Below are 25362 nucleotides of genomic sequence, written 5' to 3' on the forward strand. Positions count from 1 at the left end.
GAATCTTGTTTCAAAAGAATCTGCAGTGGCAGGAATTAGTTGACAGCAATTTCTTCCGTGTCTTAATAAAGTTCCCTCTATCCTTATTTTTATCCTTACCATAGAGGTACACTCAGTTTCTTTTTATACATGAAAAACTAAAAGACTTGGATTTATCTGCTTTGTTTGATACGTAAGAACTGACCTAACTTCCTAGTCTCACTCAGCAACAGTTTTTTTCTGAGGAAACGTATTTATAACCTTCAGTCTTCTGGATCCGAATCTAAAAGAGGCCCTCATCAAACAGCAAAAGTACACTTCTGGGTACTTGAAGGTCCTCCACCATTTCTTTTTAATGAATGTCTTTGTTCTTTGTAAAATTTCAAAAAATTACTTGTGGCCATCTACATGTGATGTCTCCACTTTATTCTTTTCTTCCTGATTCCTCTTGACAACAGAAACTGAATGGATTTAGCGTGTTTTATAATTGCTTCTGCTCTTTTCTGGATCTTCTGGAGAGAGGCCAGCTTCATGTCGTCATCAAGATGCATACTAAGGCTATGCGCACACGCCCTATTGTAGCCACAAGCCACCACCTTACTTGTATTGTGGGTCATCAAAGCAAATGCTTGGCCATTCATCTTCTAGACTGTTCCATACTGCACAGCTGATATGATCTGCAGGGCATCCTTTTCTCTCATGTTTTGCTGTCTCTCAAAAAAAATTCACTGGGATATTCCAAAGTGTTCATTATTCCTTCTCCATGATTATTTGTCTAGTTATAAGTTTAAGAAGACATGCAATTTTTATAGTTTGTTCTTTGTACAGATTCCAGAATCCATCCATGTTCTAACTGAAAGAGACTATTTTAAAGACTATCTGCTGGGCAAGTGGTGTAATAGCCTTCGTTGTTTAAAGACGTTTTGCTGGCATTTTCAGTTCTTGATAACAGCCTTCCTAAAGACTCTGTGACCATTTCTCAAAGAAATGGTTGAGGACCTTCAAGTACCCAGAAGTGTACTTCTGCTGTTTGATGAGGACCTCTTTTCGATTCGGATCCAGAAGACCGAAGGTTATAAATAAGTTTCTTCAGACAGAATCTGGTCTGCTCTGGTGTGTCAAGCATGCCTCCAAATTAAGTCATTGAGAGTCGGGGTGGGGTGTATATCTACAACATGAATTACTTTAGGATAGTTTTATTTATTTATTTATTTTTTTGCGGTACGCGGGCCTCTCACCATTGTGGCCTCTCCCGTTGCGGAGCACAGGCTCCGGACGCGCAGGCTCAGCGGCCATGGCTCACGGGCCCAGCTGCCCCGCGGCATGTGGCATCTTCCTGGACCGGGGCACGAACCCGTGTCCCCTGCAGCGGCAGGCGGACTCTCAACCACTATGCCACCAGGGAAGCCCTTTAGGATAGTTTTTAAACAGCCGTTGATGATGGGACAGTGCTTTTTACTTTACCATCTCCCGGTTCTTCTTGAAACATTTATTTCATATGTGAATGATTCTAGTAGCATGTGGGACAGTATTTGCAAAGAACCTCTGTTTCTTAGGAATAATTTGCCCTATGGAAATGCTTCTTTTTCCCCCCAGCTTTACTGAGATACAATTGACATATAATATTGTGTAAGTTTAAGATATACAACGTGAAGATTTGGAAATGCTCCTTCCTTGCCTCCATAGGCTATAAGTTGAACTCTCTGTTTCTCATATAGGGTTCTAGAGGCATGAAAGGTAAATTTCAGTGGCTACTTGGCAGACATCCACTACGTGTCAGCCCATGCAGATGCAGAAATGGTGTCTTTTCATGAAAACCATCTGGAGATAACACTGAAGGCTTCAGCTTACAGCATAGCCAGCATTAACTGAAAAAATTAGATGACAGAAATCAAATCATGATTCTCATATTAAAATTAAATATAGTTTAATTGCTTAGTTTCAGCTTCAGTGTGAAATGTGTAATTTTTAGGTTCCAACTTCCGATTGACTTTTTTTTTTACTCTCAAACTCGTGTCTTTTAAGAAACATGCCTCTTGTTTCCTTCTCAACAGAAATAAATGACCTCTGCTGTCCATGCAACTCACAGACTTTGAGACTCAGTCACAAGGAGAGACATAGCTCACCACTAACCTTAGACCAACCAGCAAAGAAAGGTCTGAGCCTGCTTGTCTTCACCGTGACCCTGGAGGCAGCCAGCGCTCCTGGGCATGTGCTTGTGAGCCGCAGCGCTGTGCTTCTTAAGGCTCGGGAATGTTTTACATAAAAGCGTGAAATCATTTTGAGAGCGTGAACACTATTTTGATGCGTTTTATTAAACAGTTATTATTTATGGATTTGAATGAAATTTTAACGATTTCATTGAAAAATAATATGTATGCAAGATTTTTAAAATATAAAAGTTTTAAGGGGATATAGTGAGAGTAAGTGTCTCTTGCACTAGCCCCCATCCTCTCCCTCTCCCCTTCTTAAAGATCCTTACATACATATGTATATGTAGGTCTTTCTTAAGTTACCCATCAATCGGGAGCATATTGTATATGGCTCTGCAATGGACTGTGTACTTTCACTTGGAAATTATTTTCATATCAGTATATAAACACTAGCCCTTATTCCTTCTGAAGGTTGTGCCATAATTTTTTAACCATCTTCCTATTGCTGAGCAGTTACTTTACAGTCTTTTCCCTTACAAGCAATGCTGCAATAAATATTCTTGTTTGAATATCTGTGCAAAAGGATCCAAGTATACAATACCTGAAGGACAGATTCTTAGAAGTGAAGCTGCTAGATAGACATCATCAACTGTCCTAAGAGGATCCACCAACTGGAGCCCGTATGCGCAATGAATGCAAAAGAGCCTATTTCTCATACCTTCCCCACCCAGGCATTGTTAATCTCGTAGAACAAAATGGCATTTCACTGTTGTTTCAACATGCCTCCCTTTCACTGTGAGCAAACTAGGGAGCATCTTTTCATATACATGAGGCATACATTTAGTTTTCCGTAAGCCAGAGGAAAAATGTGCCCCTTGTGGAGAGAGGACCTTGGTTCATAAAATGTAGGTGTGCCAGACCTACATAGCTCTATCCCCTCTCTGTCCCGGCTCCTTTATCAGATGGAATCTTTCCGCCTATGTTCTTCTCTGCGTCTGCTCTCACACCCTCCCTCCCATCATACCCCCCAGCTCTCCTTCTTCGGTCCCTCTCGCTTCACTGCCTCTCTGAAATGTCTAGGGTATCCGAGTCTGATGGGGGTTGGGAGGTGTTGGGCAGGGGGAGCTGTGTGTCCCCAGGGAAGGTGTAGCTTCTAACTCGCCTGCTTTTAATGAGAAGAATCTTCTGATTTTCTATGCAGGGTGGCCATAGGAGGAAGGGAGGAGAGCAAATGAAGAGAAAGAACTTGAATAGCTCCTTCCAGAAGCAAAGGGGTAAGACTGGCCCAGAACTACCCGGTGCTCTAAAGGGGAGGGCCACGAGAAACAGATGCTCAGAGATGGGTCACCTGTGGAGTGTAGTGGGTGACCGGGCACATGGTCCTCCAAGATGGTGGACTTGACACAGGTCAGGAGAGAGTCAGCCTCCTGCTGGCCCTCACCCATGCTTGGTGCTGGGGCACTTTGCGAGCTACAGGGGGAGGCCCAGGGCCAACTCTGAAGCATGCGGTTCCCTCCCACCGGCCTCCTCTGGTCCTTTGTGTCTCCCTAGGAAGCCAGCTTGGCTGCAGACCCCAGTCTTACGAAGCAGCAGCCCCACCTGGGAGCAGGGTGGTGGCCAGAGCAATGGTGGGAGCCCTGAAGATGCCTCATGGCTGCTGAGCGGGCTGCCCCGTCAGGGAGCAGGGTGGCGGGCATGGTGTGTGGCCTGTGGGTCCTGGTGCTGGTGTCCTCAGTCCTGGCTCTGGAAGGTAAGGGGGAGGGGAGACGGGGGAAACCCCCCACCTGCCAGGGGAGAGCCAGCACTGACGGGAAGTGGGAAAGATTCAGAAAAGGCAGGAAAGGGTGAAGACGTCTGAAGGGGGAAAGGAAGTGGGAGGGTTTCAGAGAAAGGCTCCCGACAGACAGCTGTGCTCCTTAGTGAATTCAAGGAACCGGGCAGGGCAGTTCTCTTTTTCCTAATGGGAATGGGGTGGGGTGAGACCTGCTGGCTGAAGGCCTGCTAACTGCGTGGCCCCTTCTTATCACTGGGCAGAGGTATTGCTGGACACCACTGGAGAGACGTCTGAGATTGGCTGGCTCACCTACCCACCAGGTGGGGTGAGTGTCACGCTTTCATTCTGAACCCAGCGCCCCACCCCCACCCCCCCGCCCCCGCAGCTAGCGTGTTGAATTTGGGGAGGAAACCCTGAGCAGAGATGGATGGGATAAGATGCCTGCCCTCCGGAGGAGCAGGACTTCCGGGTATCCTCAGCTGCTTTGCATGTCATTCCTGCTAAGTTTCACCTGGAGGGCTATGCCCCCGCCTCCCTGCACCTTTCCAGCCCGGAGCAGCTAATGCCCTCTGTGGTCCTCCCTGCAGTGGGACGAAGTGAGTGTTTTGGATGACCAGCAACGCCTGACTCGGACCTTCGAGGCATGCCACGTGGCCATGGCCCCTCCCGGCCCCGGGCAGGACAACTGGCTGCAGACACACTTTGTGGAGCGCCGAGGGGCCCAGAGGGCGCACATCCGGCTGCACTTCTCCGTGCGGGCCTGCTCCAGCCTGGGCGTGGCGGGGGGCACCTGCCGCGAGACCTTCACGCTTTACTACCGCCAGGCCGAGGAGCCCGACCGCTCCGACAGCATCTCCTCCTGGCACCTCAAACGCTGGACCAAGGTGGACACGATCGCGGCGGATGAGAGTTTCCCCGCCTCCTCAGCGTGGGCGGTGGGCCCGCGCGGGGCGGGGCAGCGGGCGGGGCTCCAGCTGAACGTCAAGGAGCGGAGCTTCGGGCCCTTGACCCAGCGCGGCTTCTACGTGGCCTTCCAGGACACCGGGGCGTGCCTGGCCCTCGTGGCGGTCAGGCTCTTCTCCTACGCCTGCCCTTCCGTGCTCCGCGCCTTCGCCACCTTTCCTGAGACGCAGGCCAGTGGGGCCGGGGGGGCCTCCCTGGTGGCGGCCGTGGGCACCTGTGTGGCGCACGCAGAGCCCGAGGAGGATGGAGGACGGGGCCAGCCAGGAGGCAGCCCTCCCAGGCTGCACTGTAACGGGGAGGGCAAGTGGATGGTAGCCGTTGGGGGCTGCCGCTGCCAGCCCGGGTACGAGTCTGCTCGCGGAGACGCCTGCCAAGGTGAGACCCCGCTCCCTTGCACGTGCCCCCCACCTTTGGGATCCTCTCCTGAACGAGCCCACACTTCATTTTGTCCCCAGAAGGTTAGGAATAAGTTATTTTAGGAAAAGACCCCTGTTTTCTCCAGGTGTATTTCCTAAAGCGCACAACCTTGCTCTCAGCCACTCAGGTGAAACTTGTAGAACCTTGGAGACTTCCACAGCGATTGCTGGGGATCCTAGGGCTGCAGGCCTGAGAAGGGCTGGAGATGAAAGGACTTAAACTCCTAGGCTGTCTTGGGATGGGGTCCTTTGTCCGCATTTGCCATCTAGCTGGGGGTGGTTCACCCCAGGGCCAGGTGACCAGGAGGCAGGCAGAGGAAGGCCGTGGATACAGCTGTAAAGAATGATCCTGAGGCAGAGGCAGGATGTGCAGTCGAGCCAGGCGGCTACATCTGGTGCTTGCTCTGCTGTAGCCCCTACCACACCTCACTTTTTCCGTCAATGGAAATGTAATTCTGTGCCAGCAAAATGGCGGAAGTAATGTCTGGCTGAGGGAGGGAAGGCGGGGGGAGAGGGGTGACGAGGAGATGGATCTCGGAAGCCTGGGAGGATGGCTGTGTGCAGGTGTGGGGGGCTCGGGAGGGGGTGGACGGGGGGCCTGAGGCCTCTACCCTCCTCTGCCCCTCAGCCTGCCCCAGGGGGTCCTACAAGGCCTTGGCTGGGAATGCCCCCTGCTCACCGTGCCCTGCCCGCAGCCTCGCCCCTGACCCTGCGGCCCCTGCGTGCCCCTGCCTGGAGGGCTTCTACCGGGCCAGCTCCGATCCCCCAGAGGCCCCCTGCACGGGTGAGTCCCCCCTCCACCCCGGCCCCAGGGATGGGCGTGGGATGGGAGTGGGACCAGGAGACGGAGAGCCTGGAGGGCAACGCGGGGCAGCTGGTTTGCATTTGCAGTGACTCCTTTCTCCTGTGTCCTTGCTTTCCTTCCCCGCCTCCTTCCTCTCTCGCCCCACCGCTTTCCCCTGCTTTCTGTCTCCTCCCTCCCGGCCGTTCTCCCTCCCCTACCTCCTTCCTTCCCCAATCACCCCCGCCCCACGACTCCGGCCTTCGTGGCCCTTCCCTGCCCGGCACACACCCTCCCCAGCACCCCCGTCGGCCCCTCAGGAGCTGTGGTTTGAGGTGCAGGGCTCTGCGCTCATGCTGCACTGGCGCCTGCCTCAGGAGCTGGGGGGACGCGGGGACCTGCTCTTCAACGTCGCGTGCAAGGAGTGTGGAGCGGGCGGCAAGGGCCCTTGTCGCCGCTGCAGGGATGAGGTGCACTTCGACCCCCGCCAGAGGGGCCTGACTGAGAGCCGCGTGCTCGTTGGCGGGCTCCGGGCACACGTGCCCTACATCTTGGAGGTGCAGGCCGTCAATGGAGTGTCGGAGCTCAGCCCCGACCCTCCCCAGGTTGCAGCCATCAATGTCAGCACCAGCCACGCAGGTGAGCCTTGCCCTCCCCTGAGCTGCCAGTCACCTCCTTAGAACCCTCTCCCGCTCTCCCGCCCCTGGAAGCCGCCACTAACCCCCCACGCCAGTTCCCTCCGCAGTCCCTGCTGTGCACCAGGTGAGCCGGGCCTCCAGCAGCATCACCGTGTCCTGGCCACAGCCCGACCAGACCAACGGGAACATCCTGGACTATCAGCTCCGCTACTATGACCAGGTGGGGATCAGAGGGGCGCCTGGCGGGGATGGTGGGAGCCGGAAGTGCTCCGCAGTGGGGCTGGAGGTGGGGAGACGGGGGAGGCGCCTCGGAGCCCTGCCGCAGGGGCTGTGAGGGGCGTGGGCAGGAGCAGGGGGCGACGGGCCCTCCCAGCTGGCAGGGAGTGAGCGGCTGCCACCCCCAGGCAGAAGACGAATCCCACTCCTTCACCCTGACCAGCGAGACCAACACGGCCACCGTGACCCAGCTGAGCCCCGGCCACATCTATGGCTTCCAGGTGCGGGCACGGACGGCCGCAGGCCACGGCCCGTACGGGGGCAAGGTCTACTTCCAGACGCTGCCTCAAGGTGAGAGGAGGCCTGGACGGGGCGGGGGCGGCCCAAGGCATCGTGAGGAGGGGTCCAGGAACCATCCAGGCCTTGAACCTTCACCCCAAACCCCCCAGGCCGGGAGAGTGGCTGCCCACCGACCTTCGGGTCTGTGGGGGGACGGGGTGTGGGGAGGTGGGTGGTTGCAGGGCGGTGTGTGAGATCTTCCACACCTGTGACTCTGGATGGCTGGTTCTCCAGGTGAGCTGTCCGCCCAGCTTCCCGAGAGACTCTCCTTGGTGGTTGGGTCCATCCTGGGGGCGCTGGCCTTCCTTCTGCTGGCGGCCATCACCGTGCTGGCTCTCGTCTTCCAGAGGTGAGTCTCTCCCCACCATGGCCTAGCACCACACTCTCCAAAGCACGGTCCCAAGCCCTGATGGCCCCGAGGTTCCCTGCAGAAGCGCCCATGAGTGTCCTCCACCACCACTCAGCCCCCGCCGTTGGGCCCAGCTCCTTCGAGCCACTGATCCCTGGCAGGACCTTGGCCTTCGTGGGCAGACTGGGGAGGAAAATGGGAGAGGGAGTGTGATCGCAGGACTCTGGTTTGTCCCCCAGGAAGCGGCATGGAACTGGCTACATGGAGCAGCTGCAGCAGTACAGCAGCCCAGGTGTGGGTGTGGCTGGGATGGGATGGGATGGGATGGGGGCCGGGAGGGCACCAGGCAAGGCTGGGCCCCCCAAGGTTGAGGGCAACTCCTGGGCACCGTCTTCAGCAGTGAGAGAGCATGCCTGGGGTGCGCGGGCCGCCCGCCTGCACACCTCCTCATAATGGACCCCGTGTGCCTGCAGGGCTCGGGGTGAAGTACTACATCGACCCCTCCACCTACGAGGACCCCTGCCAGGCCATCCGAGAATTCGCCCGGGAGGTTGACCCCACATACATGAAGATCGAGGAGGTCATTGGAGCAGGTATGGCGGAGGCAGAGGGAGGGCACGGAAGGGGTCCCAGCAGGGTCCCTCCTAAACAGGGCAGGACACTGAGTCCTTCCTGGAGACCCCCCAGCCTACGCCTGCTCTCCCAGGCTCCTTCGGGGAGGTGCGCCGGGGCCGCCTGCAGCCCCGGGGACGGCGGGAGCAGGCCGTGGCCATCCAGGCCCTGTGGAGCGGAGGCGCCGAGAGCCTGCAGACGGCCTTTCTAGGCCAGGCCGCAGTGCTGGGCCAGTTTCAGCACCCCAACATCCTGCGGCTGGAGGGCGTGGTCACCAAGAGCCGGCCCCTCATGGTGGTGACGGAGCTCATGGAGCTGGGCCCCCTGGACAGCTTCCTGAGGGTCAGTCAGGCTGGTGGCAAGGTGTGGGGGGCGGCTCGGGCCGGGAAGGTGGGCAGTTCTCAACTGTCCTGGAGCCAGAGCCCCGTCCGTGCCTTCGCTCCCCGCTGCCCCACCTCCAGGGTCTCCGTCCTTCCTTCCCAGGCCATTCGCTGGTCCCCAGGTCCCTTTGCCTTTTGGTGCCAGTGTCTCTGCGTGATGTGCCGAGGTCCCCCACCCCTTGGCTGACCTCTGCCCCCCATCCCTCAGCAGCGGGAGGGCCAGTTCAGCAGCCTGCAGCTGGTGGCCATGCAGCGGGGCGTGGCCGCCGCCATGCACTACCTGTCCAGCTTCGCCTTCGTGCACCGTGCACTCTCTGCCCACAGTGTGCTGGTGAACAGCCACCTAGTGTGCAAAGTGGCTCGTCTTGGCCACAGTCCTCAGGTGAGAGCACAGCCTTGGGGCCCCGCCTCCCTCAGGGGGTGCCGGAGGCTGAGCTGGAACTGGGGCGGTGGATGCCTCAGGTGGTGTATCTTAGTGTCTGAAAGGGCAGATCTCACCTGTGGGATGGAGGGATTTCAGGGACTGAGGACACTGGGCAAGAAAGGGGACTGGGAGGGTGGGAGTCCTAGAACCACCTCCTGCCCTTCCCTAATGCTGACTAGTGTCGGAGCCGCTGGGTACAACTTGTGAACACGCTGCCCTCGAGCTCTGTGACTTTGCACAAGTTTGTACGTCTCGATGCCTCAGCCTTTGCATCTGCAAAATGGAGATAACGGCATCTATGCTACAGGGTCGTTATGGGATTAAACGAGAGGCTTGATGTGAAACCCTTGACGCACATCTGAGCACGTAGTAGTGGATCAATAACTAGGACCACTGCTCTGATGATTGCTGTTGTTACTTTCAACCCCACCCCTCAGGGCCCAAGTTGTATGCTTCGCTGGGCAGCCCCAGAGGTCATTGCACACGGGAAACATACGACATCCAGTGACGTCTGGAGCTTTGGGATAGTGATGTGGGAAGTGATGAGTTACGGAGAACGGCCCTACTGGGACATGCGTGACCAGGAGGTGAGCTCTTGACCTAGACACTGCCGATTCCCCACCGCTATCCCTCCAGCCCACCAGCCTTAGACTCACATATTTCGAAGCCCTCCGTTCGTGGCTCTCATTTTCCATATCTTTTAAGTAAGTTCCTTTCCAACCTTATGGTTACCTGACAATACATTCCTTTCCACTAGCAATAGCCTCCAAGCACCATGTGCTTCCTTTAACCCCCAGGTGCTAAATGCAATAGAGCAGGAGTTCCGGCTGCCCCCGCCTCCAGGCTGTCCGCCTGGACTACACCTGCTTATGCTGGACACTTGGCAGAAGGATCGTACCCAGCGACCGCACTTTGACCAGCTGGTGGCTGCGTTTGACAAGATGATCCGCAAGCCAGACACTCTACAGGGATCAGAGCAGTCCGGCGGGAGCCCCAGGGACAGGTCTGGAGCTTGGGGCTAGAGCCCGGGAAAGCCAGGGAGGGATGAGGCAAACCAAAAAGAAAACTGAGGCGAAGGGGACTAGGATGAAGAGGGGACCTTGACCTGCCTGCCCCTCCCACTCAGACCTTCTCAGGCCCTTCTGAACCCCGTGGCCCTGGACTTTCCCTCTCTGGACTCCCCCCAGGCCTGGCTCTCGGCCATCGGCCTGCAGTGCTACCAGGACAGCTTCTCCCAGTCTGGTCTCCACACCTTCAGTGACGTGGCTCAGCTCAGCCTGGGGTAAGCAGGGAGAGGTGGGGGATGGGAGCCCAGGCCCCAGGGCAGGGGTCGCGCCTGGGATCTTGGAGACACTGGCCCCGATTTAATCCACTCCTTCCCCACCAGAGACCTGCCAACCCTGGGCATCACCCTGGCCGGCCACCAGAAGAAGCTGCTGCACCACATCCAGCTCCTGAAGCAGCACCTGAGGCCGCTGGGCTCCGTGGAGGTCTGAGCCCCGGGCAGAGAGCCGTGAACTGACGATGCCTGTGACCCAGTCCTGGAAGCAGGTCCAAGGAGGACATGTGAGCCCGTCTCCACCTTGGCCTCCGTGAGAGGCGCCCGCCCGCCACACTAAACCCGAGCCTGGGGACGCCTCACTCCCTGGTCCTCTCTGCCCCTCCACCGCCCTCCCCCACATTAAAGGGAAAGAAGGGATTTTGCACGTTGGAGGCGTGGTGAGGCCTCGGTCTGCAGGGAAGGGGCGGGAAGGCCTTGGAGCGGAGAGGCGGGGCTGGGAAGACCACACTGCAGAGAAGGATGCACAAGGAGAGCAGGAAGGACTTTATTGGAAGGTAGGAGGTGGCTCCCCCCCGCCAGGCGGTACCCATCCCCTCATTACACCTTTCCCCAGCCTCCTCCGATGTCTGCAGCTGTGACACCAGGGTGGAGACCGGTGCCTGAGGCAGCAAGCCTTTCTTAAAGTGCTTGGCTCAGACAGTGCAGCCGCCAGGGTGGGTGAAGCTGGGTCCTTATTTGTGCTGGGCCCTGTGCTTACCGTGAGGCGTGGGCCTGCTTCTTGGTTTCCCTTTATTGTGTTCTACCCTCTGGACCTGGCAGATGAGAGGTCTAGGCTTTGGGTTTTTTGGGGGTTTTTTTTTGTTTGTTTGTTTTGCGGTACACGGGCCTCTCACTGCTCTGGCCTCTCCCGTTGCGGAGCACAGGCTCAGCGGCCACGGCTCACGGGCCCAGCCGCTCGGCATGTGGGATCTTCCCGGAGCGGGGCACGAACCCGTGTCCCCTGCGTCGGCAGGCGGACTCTCAACCACTGCGCCACCAGGGAAGCCCTAGGCTTTGTTTCTTGATGCTGCTGGGCACCAGTATGGGCGGAGGCACTCAGATCTGGTACTCCCAACCCTCCCCGTCCTCCAGAGCCCTGTCCACCGTCCTCCTCCGCTCTCTCCTCCGGGTCGCTTCCCGCAGCCTCTCCCAGTTCACGCTGCCGCGGGAAGTACTTCGAGACACCGAGGGGACAGGAGGGGACAGGTGGGTGGCGAAGGGGCCGCCCAGCCACCGTCCTTCCATGTCATCTTCGGAGCCTGGGTTGCAGAAGGCCTGCGCGTAGCCCCGGACGCGCTGCCGGTTGAGATTCTGTCTGTCTTCCACCCTGGGGGAAAGGAAGAGTTGATGGAGAGGCTGACCTTGGACCTTGTCTCCCGGCCCCGCCCAACCCTACTGCTGGTGCCCTTTTCCCTCGTCTGCAGCCCGAGTGGGCACAGGGGTTGCCAGGCCTCGGGAAGCAGCACAGAGCCCAGTCCAGCAGCTCTGGGGATGCTTTCAGGGCCCAGGAACCTAGCAGGCCCCCTTCTCCCAGCGAGGCCTGAAGCCTAGGGAGCACACAGGCCTGCACAGGGCCCCTGGGGGCAGGAGGTTGAGCAGAGGGACGCCAGCCCCCACTGTCACTCACCGCAGGAACCAACGGTCCCCCAGCCCGAACTTGCGCCCACAGATCCCGGAGCGGGGCCACAGGCAGCGAGGCAGCTTCTTTTCCAGCATCACTGTGGTGGCCACGACCTGCGTGTGGGGCCAGAAGAAGATGAAATCAGAGGCTGGGTGCGAACCAGGAGAGGAGAGGAGAGGACGCCAGGCAGAGGGACGACAGCTGAGCAACATCTGGGAAACTCATGGTTTCCCAGAGGTGACAACACCCCTGAGGTGGGGATGGCAGCGTCAGCTTTGTCAGCCCTCTTCTGCGGGAGCGAGTGGATGGGCCTTGAGCCCTACAGCACTTCACCCGTGACCTGACATCCAGGCCAGGCTGGTCCTGTAGCAGGTGGGGAGACCTTGCTCCAAGGAGACAGGAAGGAGGGGAGAGCAAAGAGAAAGGGTCTGCAGGGCTACAGAATATTTTGACCCTCCAGATGTAAAGGCCACTTAGAAACACAGACATCCTGCAGAGAAATCTCATATCAATACATTCGCATGGAAAAAAAATATTTTCATCAGCAAACCCTGTTTAGCCAGCTTAGGGGTTTTTTTTTAACTCCATTTTCTACACAACACAGTTAGATGCCATCCAATTTGAGGGATTTCCATTTATTTTGCTGGAATTATTTTTGTTGAGATAAATTATTTTGTATTTTGAAATGATGATTTGATCCAATTCGTTCTTTTGTCCCCATCACAATTATCTGACTGAAGATAGTTTCTGCTATATAGGGAGTTGGTGTGGCATTACTTTTAACAGGTCCAATTTTTCTGGGTCACATTTGAAAGACTTAAATATTGCCAGAAAGATGTGATACTCCAGCTTTTTTATTCAGTAACAAACTTTACTGAATGCTGTTGTAGCCACTACTAAGCGTCATTTCTTGTTGATTCTAGAAAAGACAGATTTGGCTTTTTGAGAAAACCGTGAGGAATTCTTTTCAGCTATTCCAGTATTGCTAATCCAGTTCTGTACACTTTGCATAATCTTTTGTACTGTGCGCTAACCGTCCAAACCTATGTTGGGGTCAAAATATCCGGCCTCTTGAGTTTGGCCCCGTCCTTGGCAGGAAGGGAATGACTTGCACTAGCCCTCCCAGCCACCAGGGGGCGCTCACCTGGGCCCTCCAGAGCTCGTCCCGCTCGTGGGCCACGCGCCAGTGAGTGTCACCCATCATAGCGATGAGGAGGTTGAGCATGAGCAGAGCGGCGATGATGGCGAAGGCAGCGTAGGCGATGCTGTACATGAAGGGCAGGTCCACGTCGTAGTTGGCAGGGCCGTCGATGATGGTGAGGAACAGCTCGAAGGTGCTGAACAGCGCCATGGGGTAATTGTTGAAATGGCCCAGCTCGTTAGGGTCCTCTGTCTGGAAGATGATAAAGAAGGCTGCTCCGCCCCAGGGGGTGAGAGTTATATGTGAATAAACCGCAGCCAGCTCTTTGCTGCCCATTTCAGTGCTGTTTTCCTTCCTCTCCAACACCACCATCCCAGCCCTGCCTCACGCTGCGCTTTGGGTTCTTTCATTCCCATCAGGGGCTCACCCTCCTGACCCCAAGAGCCACCGCCCCCTAACGCTCCCGAGGGACAGCCCATCCTTAGAGCCTACGGCAGCCTCTTACCTCTGCCTGTCTTCCCACCTTCCCCCCCCCAACCCACGTTTATCCAGAGGTATCCTGTGCTATCTAGTTTCCTCCAGCCCAGGGCCCCCATCTCAGACGATGTACCTGAGGCAAAGCCCAGGATGACCACGGCCATCAGCCAGCAGAATCGCATCAGATCGCCAAAAATCATCTAGACGGAGGGGAGGGAAGAGAGGACAGCGCCACATCAATCCCTGGAGCAAATGCCCCTTCCAGCCTCTAAGAGGTCTAACCCTGAGAAGTCTAACAGCTCCACCCCTCTCGCATAGGGCTGGCAAACTGGCCTGCTGGCCAAATCTACTTGGTCAGTTTCGGTTGGCCCTTGAACAAGAATTTTACCTGTTTAAAGGATTGAAAAAAATTTAAAAGGAGGAAGAGAAAAAAGGAGAAGAAAATCAAACAGACTATATGTGGCTCTCCAAGCCTGAGACCTCTGTTATCTGACCCTTTACAGAAATGTTTGCAGCCCCTACCCTAGGACCTTTCTCTAGAAAGCTTGGGAGGCGGCACGGACCTTCTGGATCATGACGGTGAAGGGGCCCAGCATCTGGAATCCTCGGGCGAAGTACATGACGTTGCACCAGCCCAGCACCAGGGCGAAGGACATAGGCACCACCTCCCCGTTGGTGTTGGTGAGCCTCATCGCCATGGTCACCAGCACTGTGCAGGCATAGGTGATGCTGGGGGGAGAGCAGGGAGGGGGTGATGAGAGGGAGACTGGGATGATCCTGGGGGTCCAAGAGCAAGGGGGTGATGGAAATGGTGCCCACACACTCAGGTTCAACCTCTGTAAGCTCGATACACAGGGTCACACACACATCAGAGAGGGGCCTCTGGAACTGGCGTTCTCCAGAGGTCAGGGATCCGGGGAGTAAAACTAGAGCCTTGGTGAGGAAAGGGATGGGGGTGAGAGGAAGGAGGCTCACAAGAGGACGTGGAAGGGTCCTCCAAGGATGGTCTGTCCAAAGAAGCGAGTGACCCCCACGCGGAAGATGTCTGGAATCTGGAGAGAGGCCAGGAAGACACAAAGGCCCTTGTAGACTGAGGCTCGGGCTGGATCCCCGCGGCAGACAGCCTCACCCCCAGATCCCGACCACACCACACCTCTATGAGCAGAATGATCACAGCTCCGAAGACGGACACCAGCTCCCCCACCAGTCGGAGGTGATCCTCGGGGGTCACATAGGCCTCCTGAGGGGAGAGACATGGTCAGAGGACTCGGGGCTTCCCTGCCTGCCCCTGGGTACAAGTCAGCGTCCCTTGTCTAGGGTCACAAACCAGTCAGGTTCTTTTTAACCTGTTAAGTTTGGTGCCCTCAAACTCTGCTCTTAGAGCATCGGTATGTTTCTGTGTGCACGTATTTTGAATTTGTGCCTGTGTGTTTGAGGCTTGAGCGAGGGAGAAACGTGGGTGGTAAGACGGGAACGTGATTCACGTCTAAGAAAGGGCAGAGAGCTGGATCCTGCCTGAAGTTCTGCTGCTCCTAGGGTGTCACCTGAAGTAGCTTCTGCTGTAGGAGGGTGTTGTCCCGGGGGCTAGTTTGGTTGTTGGTCCTGGGATCGAGGGGGCGGTAGACACAGCACGTGGTAAAGCAGACCATGTACAGCAGGTAGATGGCGGCCAGCATACAGAAGTATGGCCGCCCATATCTCTTCCACTTGAGGTTCACCAGCTCCTTCACTGGCGTCTGGTCCAGGATCTGGCGAGCCTGCAGCAGAACAAGAGGAGAGCAAGCAGCTCGGAGACCCTGACTCCCCTCCCCTGCTGCTCCCTACGCTGAAGACCACACACACCCCCCATACCCCATACCTCCCGCTTCTTGGAGGTGACGATAAGCTCCAGCAGGGATTGCTCCTCCCCCGAGGAGTCGATGTCCGTGAGGTCGTAGAGAGTGGAGGTCAGCGGCCCGTACGTCCACTGGATGTGCTTCCGTTTTTGCATCAGGTTTTGGAACATCTAAGGTTGGGGGTGGAGGGCAGGTGCATGCAGAGGAGCAAGCAAAGGGGACTGTCACAGGGTGCGGCTGGGAAGCCTGCCCAGATCACAGCACCCCGGAAAGGGTGCTCGCTGTTCACTCAAAGACCACAGCCTTGCGGGCAAAAGAACCCATCTTCACGCCAGCCTCCAAGTTCACCCTCTTCCCCCGTAACTCCCTCTAGAGCTTGGAAACGAGGTGAGAGGATGCAGGGCTGCTGCTTGTGGGCTGAAAGGACAAGAGGACGCGGGCATTTCACACCACTCCAGGGTGGGATCTAGACCCTGTAAGTCCCCAACAACTCGGGGGAGAGAAAGTGGGCAAGAAGGAGAGACAGGGGCTGCGAAAGAAATTCCAATGGAAGCTGAAAACGGGACCTCAGCATCGGGGATAACTGGTGACATCTATTTCCTCAAAGGGCCAGAAACGTAAGATGAAGGTCATGAGAAGGACACGGTGGGATTGGGGGAGGGTCCCTCACCGTGGTGTTGCCTTCCACTCCAGCCAGCTTGAAGGGGGTGAGGCCCTGGTGATTGGGCACGAGGTCCAGGGACTGCAGGTGGTCCCCGTGCCCATCGTAGGACAGCAGCAGGTTGTACATCTGGCAGGCAAAGGTTTTGTTGGGCTGGAGGACGAGGATGTGCAACACTGTGTTTCCTGGGGGAGGACACGGGCTGTCACGTGGCCACTGGGACTAGAGTCCCTGATGCTCCCCATGACCTCCCCCCGCCCCGGGTGGACCTGAGGGCTCTCCCGGCCCCTCCTCTGCAACCCAGCTCCCCCTCCAGCCCGGCTCTCACCCAGGGAGTCCTGGGCCCGGATGTCAGCGCCGTGCTCGATGAGCAGCCTCACGATCTCCTCGCTGCCCACGCAGGCCGCAAAGGACAGAGGGTGCTCCCCTGGGGATGCAGGGGACCCCGTGGCTTGAGGGTGCAGGCTGGCACGGGCAGTCTCTCCAGGGGACTGCCTCTCCCTCCCCACACGTCAGCTCTGGGCCTGGGGACACTTGTCAGCAGAACCAGAGGCGGGACGGTGCAGAGGGCCCTGCACCGGGGGTGGGCTCTGGCCTTCAGCCTTAGGAGGGCGGCCCCTCCCAGCTTCCCCCGGCATGGAGCCCCCTCAGCCTGCCCTCCCTTTGCTCTTGGCCCCCTCCCCACCCTCCCAGCCCTGGCCCTGGCTCTCACCAAAGTACAGGAGGTTGTGGGGACCGGCGCGGAAATTGGAGCCTGTAACTCTTGCAGACACGTTGGCCCCGTGGGCGAGCAGGGCTTTCACCAAGTTCACGTTCTGGTTCATGACGGCCATGTGTAGTGCCGTCTGACCTGGACAAGAGAGCTCTTGTCATGGGGTCTGTCACCAGGATCCTGCAGGGGGTCCCTCCCATATCTCCACAGGGTCCTCTTCACCAGGGCAGCCTTTCGTGGGGAGGATGGGGTGGGGGTTTGCTGAGCCTGGCGGTGTTCCCAGGGGATCCAGCTGCTGCCTGCCTCTTCCCACTCTAGGCCTTTCCATTTCAGGGGTTGGTGCTCGAATGAGCTGCAGTGAGGATGCTCAGGTAGAAGGGACATGAAGAGGGGGATAAAGAGGAGGGGGGCTCACGTTCCCTCTTGGTTTCCCCAAATGATCCACCGCCAGGACTGCCCTGAAACACTGAGCTGGTCGCTCCTCCCTCCATCCTGAGCCCCTTGGCCTCTCACCCTCATACAGCTCAGAGGTAATGGGCTCGTCGACCAGCTCCGGGGCGGCCTCCATCAGCGCGATGGCGGCCTCCAGGTGGTCATAGAGGGCCGCCACGTGCAGCGCCGTCTCCCCCAGGGCTCCTGACGTTGACAGAGAGAGTCACATGGCTTTGCTGGAGCAGGGGAATGGGGACTGGAGAGATGTGGGGGCCCACAGCGGAAGGTCCTGGGGCTGTACTGGCAGGAGGGTGGTGGAGGGTGAGCTGCGTGCACAGGGCTTACCTTTCTGGTGGACGTCGCAGGCTTCATATTTGAGCAGCTTGCCGAGAGCCTGGACATCGTTCTCTTTGGCAGCCGTGAGGAGAGGAGACTCCCAGATCCTACAAGGGAGGGGAGCGTGTCCGCTTGTGGAGCAAGGTCCGTCATACCCCCCAGTGGCAACAAATTCCACGGGTCCTCATCCAGAGAGGTGGGGCCGTTGGGGGGGAAAAGCGCTGCCTGGTCTCTCTTTCTCTGACCCGTTAGTTAACCCAAAGCAACTTTTTCCCCTTTTAGCTTGCGTGGGAGAAGGTCAGGAACTGCTTTCCTTTCCCCTGGGTGCTGTGACCAGGGTGTGTGTGTGTGTGATCTGTGCACCTGGGGTATAGAGGGAGGAGTTCCAGTTAAAATACTCATTCACCTCCTGACCTATTGACCCCTGGAGGAACCCTGTTTCAGCTTCACTCAAAGTCTTGAGATTACTCTCCAAGATAAGCTTTGCTTTCATGGACTAAGGGTACAAGGAATTCCTTCCTCATATTTGCGGAGGAGGCTGACATGTAGACGCTGGCAGATTTTCCTCCTGTTGTGTCATGCTCGCCTCTTTAGACCTCGGCAAAGCCCTTTGACTCTGGCACTTTCCTTCCTACAACAGCATATCTGGGGGTCAATCGAAAAGCAACCGTGGGTCCTTTTTTTCCTTCTGGCCCCTACATCCGATTACAGTCTCTCCCTGCTTCCTATCTGCTTCTCACTTGTTTTAGGCAAAGAATCATCTCCTTTGACTTTCCAGTCTTACAACGAACCAAAAAACCTTTTGTAGTATCAAAACTTAGCCCAACTAAGACACACGGGGTCCCTTTTATTTAATTTTCTCTCCTGGCCCAGAACCACTTGGTCTTTCTATGGGAGTGAATGAAGTAACACCATTTATCCACAGATGGCCAGTTATGTGAACAGGAGCTCATACACCAAAGAACCCATAGTAGCAGGAAATCGACTCCACGAGCTGGGGGGTGAGTGGGTGCTCAGGAGAGGAGGAGAGAGCACGACACGTCCATCTCCCTGAATGCTGTGGCCCCAGCTCCCCGCGTCAGGCCACGGAGGCAGCCACCTGTCAGTTCAACATCTCTCTCCGTTCAGCCCCTGCCTTCTCATTCCTGTGATGCTCATTCATAGACGTCCTCATTCTCTAGGCCAGGATTAGCAAAATATTCTCTTTCCCTACACCCCTATTTACCCCAATCCATTCTTCTGGATGCTGCCAAGATACTCTCTCTAAAGGGCAAATGCAACCACAGTTCACAAAAGTCTGATGGGTCCTTAAACACCCAGGAGAAGAAACTCAGAAATCCTCTACAGCCTTTGTGCAACTCCTTTTCCATGCTCTCTTCCTCTCTTTGGCCCTCCACCCAGCATTTCAGCCTCACCACCCCAGGGCACACCATCCTCCCCATTCCGGTGCTGTAACTCAACTCTCCTTCCACCTGGACTCTAATCCGCGCCCCCCCACCCCCACCCCGCCGTAATCACTCTCTATTCTGTGCTCGGGATGCCTGGGAATATGCCCAGCGTATGGCAGACACTCATTGCCACTATCTGTAGAAGGAGTGAATTGTAGCAACGCCAGGAGGTGGTTTGGCTTTACCGCCCTTCCTTAGTATCTCCATCAGGCCACCCCCTAAGCCAACCTTAGGCAAACGTATAATCTAAGTAAAAAATAGTATGCTTGGTATGCGCACACAGCTGCAAAACAAGTTTGTTACACCTTCCACCACCCCCCACCCCCATCATCCCTACCATCACCACTACCTTTCCCAATAATTTGCCCAAAGCCCCCCTTTATAGATGTTGTAAAGCAAGCAGTATTCCCCAACACACACACACACACACCCCACACACAGCAGGAAGTTTTCCACCCTCTCCTCTGGCCTTACTTTCCTTTTTGGCATTTTCACTGTGTTCTGTGATAAGCATCTGTCTCTTCCTCTACACCAGGGGCCCTTGAGGTCAGAGATCAGTCACTTTCTCATCTTTGTAAACTTTCTCTGCCCCCCTCCAATTAGCTTCTAGTTTTGTGCCCCGTTTTGACTAAAGGTTAATGGCAAAGCTAGAAATAAGTCCAAGGGGGCTTCGGACCCAAGTGCAGAGTCTCCTCCCTGCTTCCTAAGACATGAGGGGGGAGGCTAGTCAGTGGCAGCCCCAAAGATGTCCCTCTTGGTCCTGACACATCTCTGATGCCCATAAATGTCTCTCACAAACCTCCAGTCCATACGTGTTCTGTTTCTGGCCTCTGCTGACTGCCCTACTGGCCTGGGAAGAGCAGGGAGGTATTGTTCGAATGGGGCTGGCCAGATTTACCAAGTAAAAACACGAGGATGCTTGGTTAGAGTTGAATTTTAGATACACAGAAAATAAGTTTTTAATATAAGTATGTCTCATGCAATATGTGGGACACACATATACTAACAACTTATTTGTTGTTTATCTGAAATTCAAATTCAACTCTGTCTTGTATTTTATCTGGAAACCCCAATCAGGTTTATGGAGACCTGGCCTCCTTTGGGTGGCAAACTCCAGAATCCAGCAAAAACGGAGGGCAGTGTCTGTCTGAATGGTTCCCAGGGAAGCAGGCAGAGGCATGACTTGCAATAGCATCACAGGGCCACAAGGGGGCAGCCGAGAAAGCCCTTGCTCGCATTCTTGGCAATAAGGCAGATCCCGCCCCCCTCCAGCCACCTGCCTACCCTTGTGCCCCATAAAAAAGGCACAAGAGCAGACGCATCCAAAGATTCTTGTGCCTGGGAAATTAGCTTCTTCCAAAGCAACCCAGCACAGACGTTTAGATCTGGAGCAAAATCTACACATCTTCACCAGACACCTCCCTACCGCAGGAAGAAGAGACGATATTGCCAAAATGTCTTCTGATTTTAATGGTTAAATTATACTCCCTCCCTCCCAGGGGAGAGTTCACTTTATTTAGTAGAATCAAGAATGCTTAACATTACTACCAGAATCTCTTACTTACAGTGATTTAGAGCAGTGGTCCTTAACCAGCGGTGGTCCCCTGCCGCCTCCCAAGGAACTGGGCAATGTCTGGAGACATTTTTGGTTGTCATGACTGCAGGAAGGGGTGCTACTGGCATCTAGCGGGCAGAGGGCAGGGGTGCTGCTAAGATTCTTACACAAGGCAGCCTCCTGTAACAGAGAATTATCTGCCCAACATGTCAAAAGTGCCAAGGTAGAGAAACCCTGACCTTGAGGTATAATTATTCATAATCTTCTTAGGAAAGTATTTTTCACATTAAATAGAGTAAGGAATTCCCTCTGTGTTTTCTTACAAATCATTAAATACTCAACTAAGAAAAAAAAAGGTGAAGCCTTTCAAGCACCCACTGATTAAGTATTTAATAAAAGACTTAATAAAAGAGATCTGAAATTACAACGATATGAAAGGTGTTTCTGGAATTTAGAATGTCTTAGTTTGCTTGACAATTATAATATTGAACGGTATGGTTCACTAATGGACTAGTAGAAATGCCACTATAGGATTTCTGGCATAAACCTAGCACACTTTCTCTAGAGTAAATACGTCATTGATCTTCCCTCAGGGCTCCCTCTGGGCCCCAAGGATCTGTCACTCGCCTTCTCTCCCGTCCCCTCAGCCCGTCCCCTCTGCCTCCATTCTTGTGGATACATACACGCACATCTGTGTGTGCACTCACACGTGGACCTGCACACGTGGGTGCCGTAGGCACGAATGAAGTTTTATATTTGGTTGCTGGGAAACAAGGCAGGATCAAAGAGTGTCTAGAGAAGAATTCAAATCTGAATTTTAGAGCTAGAAAGTCCCTAGAAACTTAGTCTAATCTGTTCATGTAATCGATGGAGAAAGAAGCCTGAAGTCCTGAGGTGATTTGTCCAAACAAGTCAGAGGCAGCGCTGGGACTCCCAACGGCCATTTCTCTGTCCCTATTCTCTCTGTTAATCAGGATCCAAAGACGGGTCAGAGCAGGTACGGGGGGCACGGGAGCCACACGTGTGGGTCCCACTGGTTTCTCCACCAGCCCCTCCCGGAGGAGCGTGGCAGCTGGGCAGGGGAGGGCCACACCATCTAGAAGCCCTGACTCTGGTTCCCTGGGTGGATCCGGCTCTGATAGGAGGAAGCTCACAACCCCTCTAAGTCCTGCCATCACTGGGACTTGCCTTTTGACTTTCCTTATGTCTTTTTTTTTTTTTTTTTTTTTTGGCGGTACGCGGGCCTCTCCCGCTGCAGAGCACAGGCTCCGGATGCGCAGGCTCAGTGGCCATGGCTCACAGGCCCAGCCGCTCCACAGCATGTGGGATCTTCCCGGACCGGGGCACGAACCCGTGTCCCCTGCATCAGCAGGCGGACTCTCAACCACTGCGCCACCAGGGAAGCCCCCTTATGTCCTTTTTCATCACAACAGTCCCATGGGTTAAATGTGCTTTTTAGCTTCCAAAGCAGCATCTCACTTACTATCACGTTTGCTCTTTTCAGCCCCATGACACAGACTGAATCATTCTCTCATTTTTCCGCAAAGGAAACCGAGGCAGCCAAGCCAAATCCTTGCCAGAAGATCAGAGTTTAAGGCAGAATGCTTGGCCGAGAACCTAGCCTCAGGCTCTCACCACTCAATTATGTGGTTCTTCTAGTTTTATGGCTCTTCCCAATTTTTCTGGCGGTGGGGGTGAGGTTGGGGGAGCAGCCGGTGCAGTGACCACAGGTGAAGCAAAGAGCAGCCCTGAGTGGGGAGGAGCCGCGCCCTGGCCCCTTGGGGCGACCTCCCTCCAGCTCAGGTTCTGGGCGATGGGATGAAGAAGCCAAAGCTCGGAAAAGTGGCTAATTCCAGATTTGGCCGCCTTTCTAGTTGCCAGAACCGCATCCTGCATGTGGTAGATGCACGCTTCTTCAGGGAGCATTACTGAGGCAGAGTCCTAATGTGCTGCAGGGTCCCAGCACTTAGTTTTGACAGACACGCCAGTTCACAGATATTAATACAGGGATCTATCTAAACAGAAAAGAACCCCCAGTGTTCCCTGCCTTTTGCCAACTAGTGGGAGGGTGACCATGCCAGGGAGGGGGTCAGGGGAGGGTCAGGTTAGGCAGACAGACCCTGGAAGCTGCTCAGCACACCCAACACCAACCAGAATCAGAGCCTGCACTGTCCTCCTCAAGGGGCCCATGAGGCTTGTTCACAGCCTTCTGAGAACACTCGCTAAGCTCACTTTTAACCCAAGTCGATACCTACTGGTGCGTTTTGCCCATGAGAACGTGAGCTTCTTGAGAGCATAGAATGTGTCATGTTCATTTCTGCAAACCTAGCGGAGAGTTTTACGCTCGGTGTCTAGTACATTGCGTCTCAGGAAATAAGACGATGCAAAGCTGAGAGAGATGATGCAGAGGAAATGAGAGAAAGTGACGGTTCAACTTGGATCCCAACAATATCCATTTAGGCAGAGGGAGCGGCGACGAAGACCCAAGAAGAGTCTACCAGAGAAAGAGGGATGCTGGGTCCCCCATATTCCTGGAGAGACCTGAATGGCTCCCTTCTCGCTGGACCATGCTCCACCCCCAAGCCCACCCAGAGCCCCCTCTGCTCACTCTGGGTCTGCCTCATTCCCAGGGGTGGGGGGATGGTAACAGGCCCTTCTCACCTGGCCATGCTGTCCTCACTCACATGGTCAGCTCACGTGTGTCTAGCTGCCCACAAATCTTCCCTTAAGCTGGTTGATGGCACAGCCTTGGACACTCCCCTTCCCGGCACTTGCAGGTCCTTCTGGGGAGTATCCACCCAGAGGGGAATCAATATCCCAGGATCCTGGTGTCCGGGAAGAGGGGGGTCAAAACACTGTGGAATCAGACGGGGGGAGACCAAGAAGGCGGGAGAATCAAGCCTTCCTAGCCCAGGCCTGCCAGAGGAAAGCCCACCAGAAGTCCCTAAGGAACAGGGGCAGAAAAGACAAGGAAAGCAGCCGCGGGCTCCGGCCCGGGTCTTTCACTCTGTCTTCGCCACACATAGGCACACAGGGAGCCTCTGCCACCACTTCCAAGCCCCCAGGCCTTTCTGGGCTCCCGAAGGGCTCCCCCAAGCCCCAAGGTCCCGAGAGTGGGAAAGGGATGAATGGAACCAGTGATGGCCCCGTTTCTGACAACAATACCATCCTGTTGCCTCAAGACGTCATCCGCCAAACATGTGCTCAGCCCTCACTCTCCCAGGCCTCGGGGGAGAGAGGTGGGCAGCTGGTGTGAGAGCTGGGAAGCCAAAACTCAAAAAAGGAGCACATCTCCAACCCTGAATCCTTGAGCAAAAGAAAGGAAACCGCAGGGCCTCCAGATAGCCGCCAGCCTCCCCGACAGGCTCAGGCAGACCCCTGCACTCGGAGGTGGAGAAAGACTCTCAGACACAAACACTTTGGACCTTCCCCTTTGAATAGACATAATATCTGCCTTCTCAGGGGCCCAGGAAAGTCCCAAGAGGAGGACTTCCTTCTAGCCTGCCAGCCCCTGGGTGGGGAGATCACAGAGACTCTGCAGAAGAAACCACACACTGGCATGGCCTCGAGCTTTCTCCCTGCCCCCGCCCTCCAGTTCCCAACTCTAAGCTGCCATGGAGGGGGGAGGAGCATCAGATGAGTTCAGGGCAGTTTCGAGGGGCTGGAAGCAACAAGTGAGATTTGCTTCGGGCTCAAACTCTAGAGCCTCTCAAATTCCTCAACATGAATTTGACAGTGAGTTCCAAGCACATCTGGAATTTGGGCCCATTACCCATGCCTCTCTCCCTTAGCAGAGGGTAATAAATTTCAGGGCTGGGTTCCAGCTTTGTTGTCTCCACACCAACCCCCCTCTACCTGCCCCAAGAATCTGACCCAGAGAAGGGCCTGGGTCAACGGCTGATGCAATAAGTGCACAGGAATGATGATTAGCAAATTTTGTCTTCTTTTGTGGTTACCAGTGCCTGCAGTTCCCTCTCTGCTCCATTCGTTCATTCATTCATTCCCACATGTGTACATATATGTGCTATGTGTTTCTGTCCGAGAGACTGTTCTAGGGGCAGGGGGTAGAGATATAAAGCACCTCCAGGCTGCAGGTCTATGATGCCATAATCCTTCCCGGGCCCAACAAGGTGCCTGGCCTTCTGGGAAGTACTCACAAGAGGCTTCCCTAATTGATTGGATCTTAAAGATAGCAAACACCTGTGTCACCCATGCCAGCCCCCTCCCCTTCCACCTGGTGTCCTGGGGCGCTGGCCCCACAGGCCAAGACCCCTGAGACCAAATGCTCCCAAGGAGTCAGGCCTGGAGGAAGTCTGCCCAGACAGAGGTGCCCAAAAGGGCTTGGGGCCGGGGGGAAGAAGAGAAGAGGGATGGGGGGTGTGTGTGAGGGGCCAGCCTGGGGGTGTAGGAGGATCCCCTTGAGGCTCACCTCTTCTGCTGCAGCAGGTTCTGCTCGTCTCGCCTCTGAGCCCATGACTCCTGTCTCTGGAACCACCTACGGAACTTTCTCCACAGGCAGAGAATGTGCCCCTTCTCCCTGGGCAGCGGCAACCCCATGGAGTGTAGGGCCGGCTCCTTGGGGGGCCTGGGGCCAAGGCCAGACCCCGCCTGGACTCAGCCCTGGGGCCACATCAGCAGCCCCTAGGGCCGGCCCGCCTTGTCCCCTAGAGGTCCCGTCTAGGGCCTCCCAGGTGCACCAGCCGGACACAGAGGCCTCCGAGTTTGTTACACTTGGCCGAGCTGGGACTCCCGCCACTGGGGCTTCTCCTCTGGCAGGAGCTCTCCTGGGAGCAGCAGAA

General features: G+C 55.6%; 2 protein-coding genes across 2 annotated transcripts; one reads left to right on the plus strand and one right to left on the minus strand.

Moving 5' to 3' along the window:
* The first annotated feature begins 3767 nt into the window (after window positions 1-3767).
* EPHB6 (EPH receptor B6) lies at window positions 3768-10729 on the plus strand. The gene is made up of 16 exons (XM_079711020.1): window positions 3768-3882; window positions 4167-4231; window positions 4494-5244; window positions 5914-6069; window positions 6367-6705; window positions 6800-6924; window positions 7109-7271; window positions 7494-7608; window positions 7848-7900; window positions 8082-8201; window positions 8315-8562; window positions 8809-8982; window positions 9462-9611; window positions 9822-10027; window positions 10151-10306; window positions 10412-10729. The coding sequence occupies exons 1-16, from the start codon at window positions 3783-3785 to the stop codon at window positions 10518-10520; spliced, it is 3030 nt and encodes a 1009-aa protein (XP_079567146.1). The 5' UTR covers window positions 3768-3782; the 3' UTR covers window positions 10521-10729.
* Window positions 10730-11401: 672 nt separating this feature from the next.
* Window positions 11402-25135, minus strand: TRPV6 (transient receptor potential cation channel subfamily V member 6; the record flags this gene model as incomplete). The annotated part of the gene is made up of 15 exons (XM_079711286.1): window positions 24993-25135; window positions 17570-17667; window positions 17306-17428; window positions 16793-16930; window positions 16409-16507; window positions 16090-16265; window positions 15443-15589; window positions 15129-15341; window positions 14738-14824; window positions 14560-14636; window positions 14148-14313; window positions 13718-13784; window positions 13111-13379; window positions 11973-12079; window positions 11402-11672 (listed from the first exon to the last, which is right to left on the minus strand). Exons 1-15 carry the CDS (start codon window positions 25118-25120, stop codon window positions 11402-11404), a joined length of 2166 nt encoding a protein of 721 aa, XP_079567412.1. The 5' UTR covers window positions 25121-25135.
* Between the last annotated feature and the right edge of the window lie 227 nt (window positions 25136-25362).

This window comes from Hyperoodon ampullatus, assembly GCF_949752795.1.
Source record: "Hyperoodon ampullatus genome assembly, chromosome: 9".
Lineage (NCBI taxonomy): Eukaryota > Metazoa > Chordata > Mammalia > Artiodactyla > Ziphiidae > Hyperoodon > Hyperoodon ampullatus.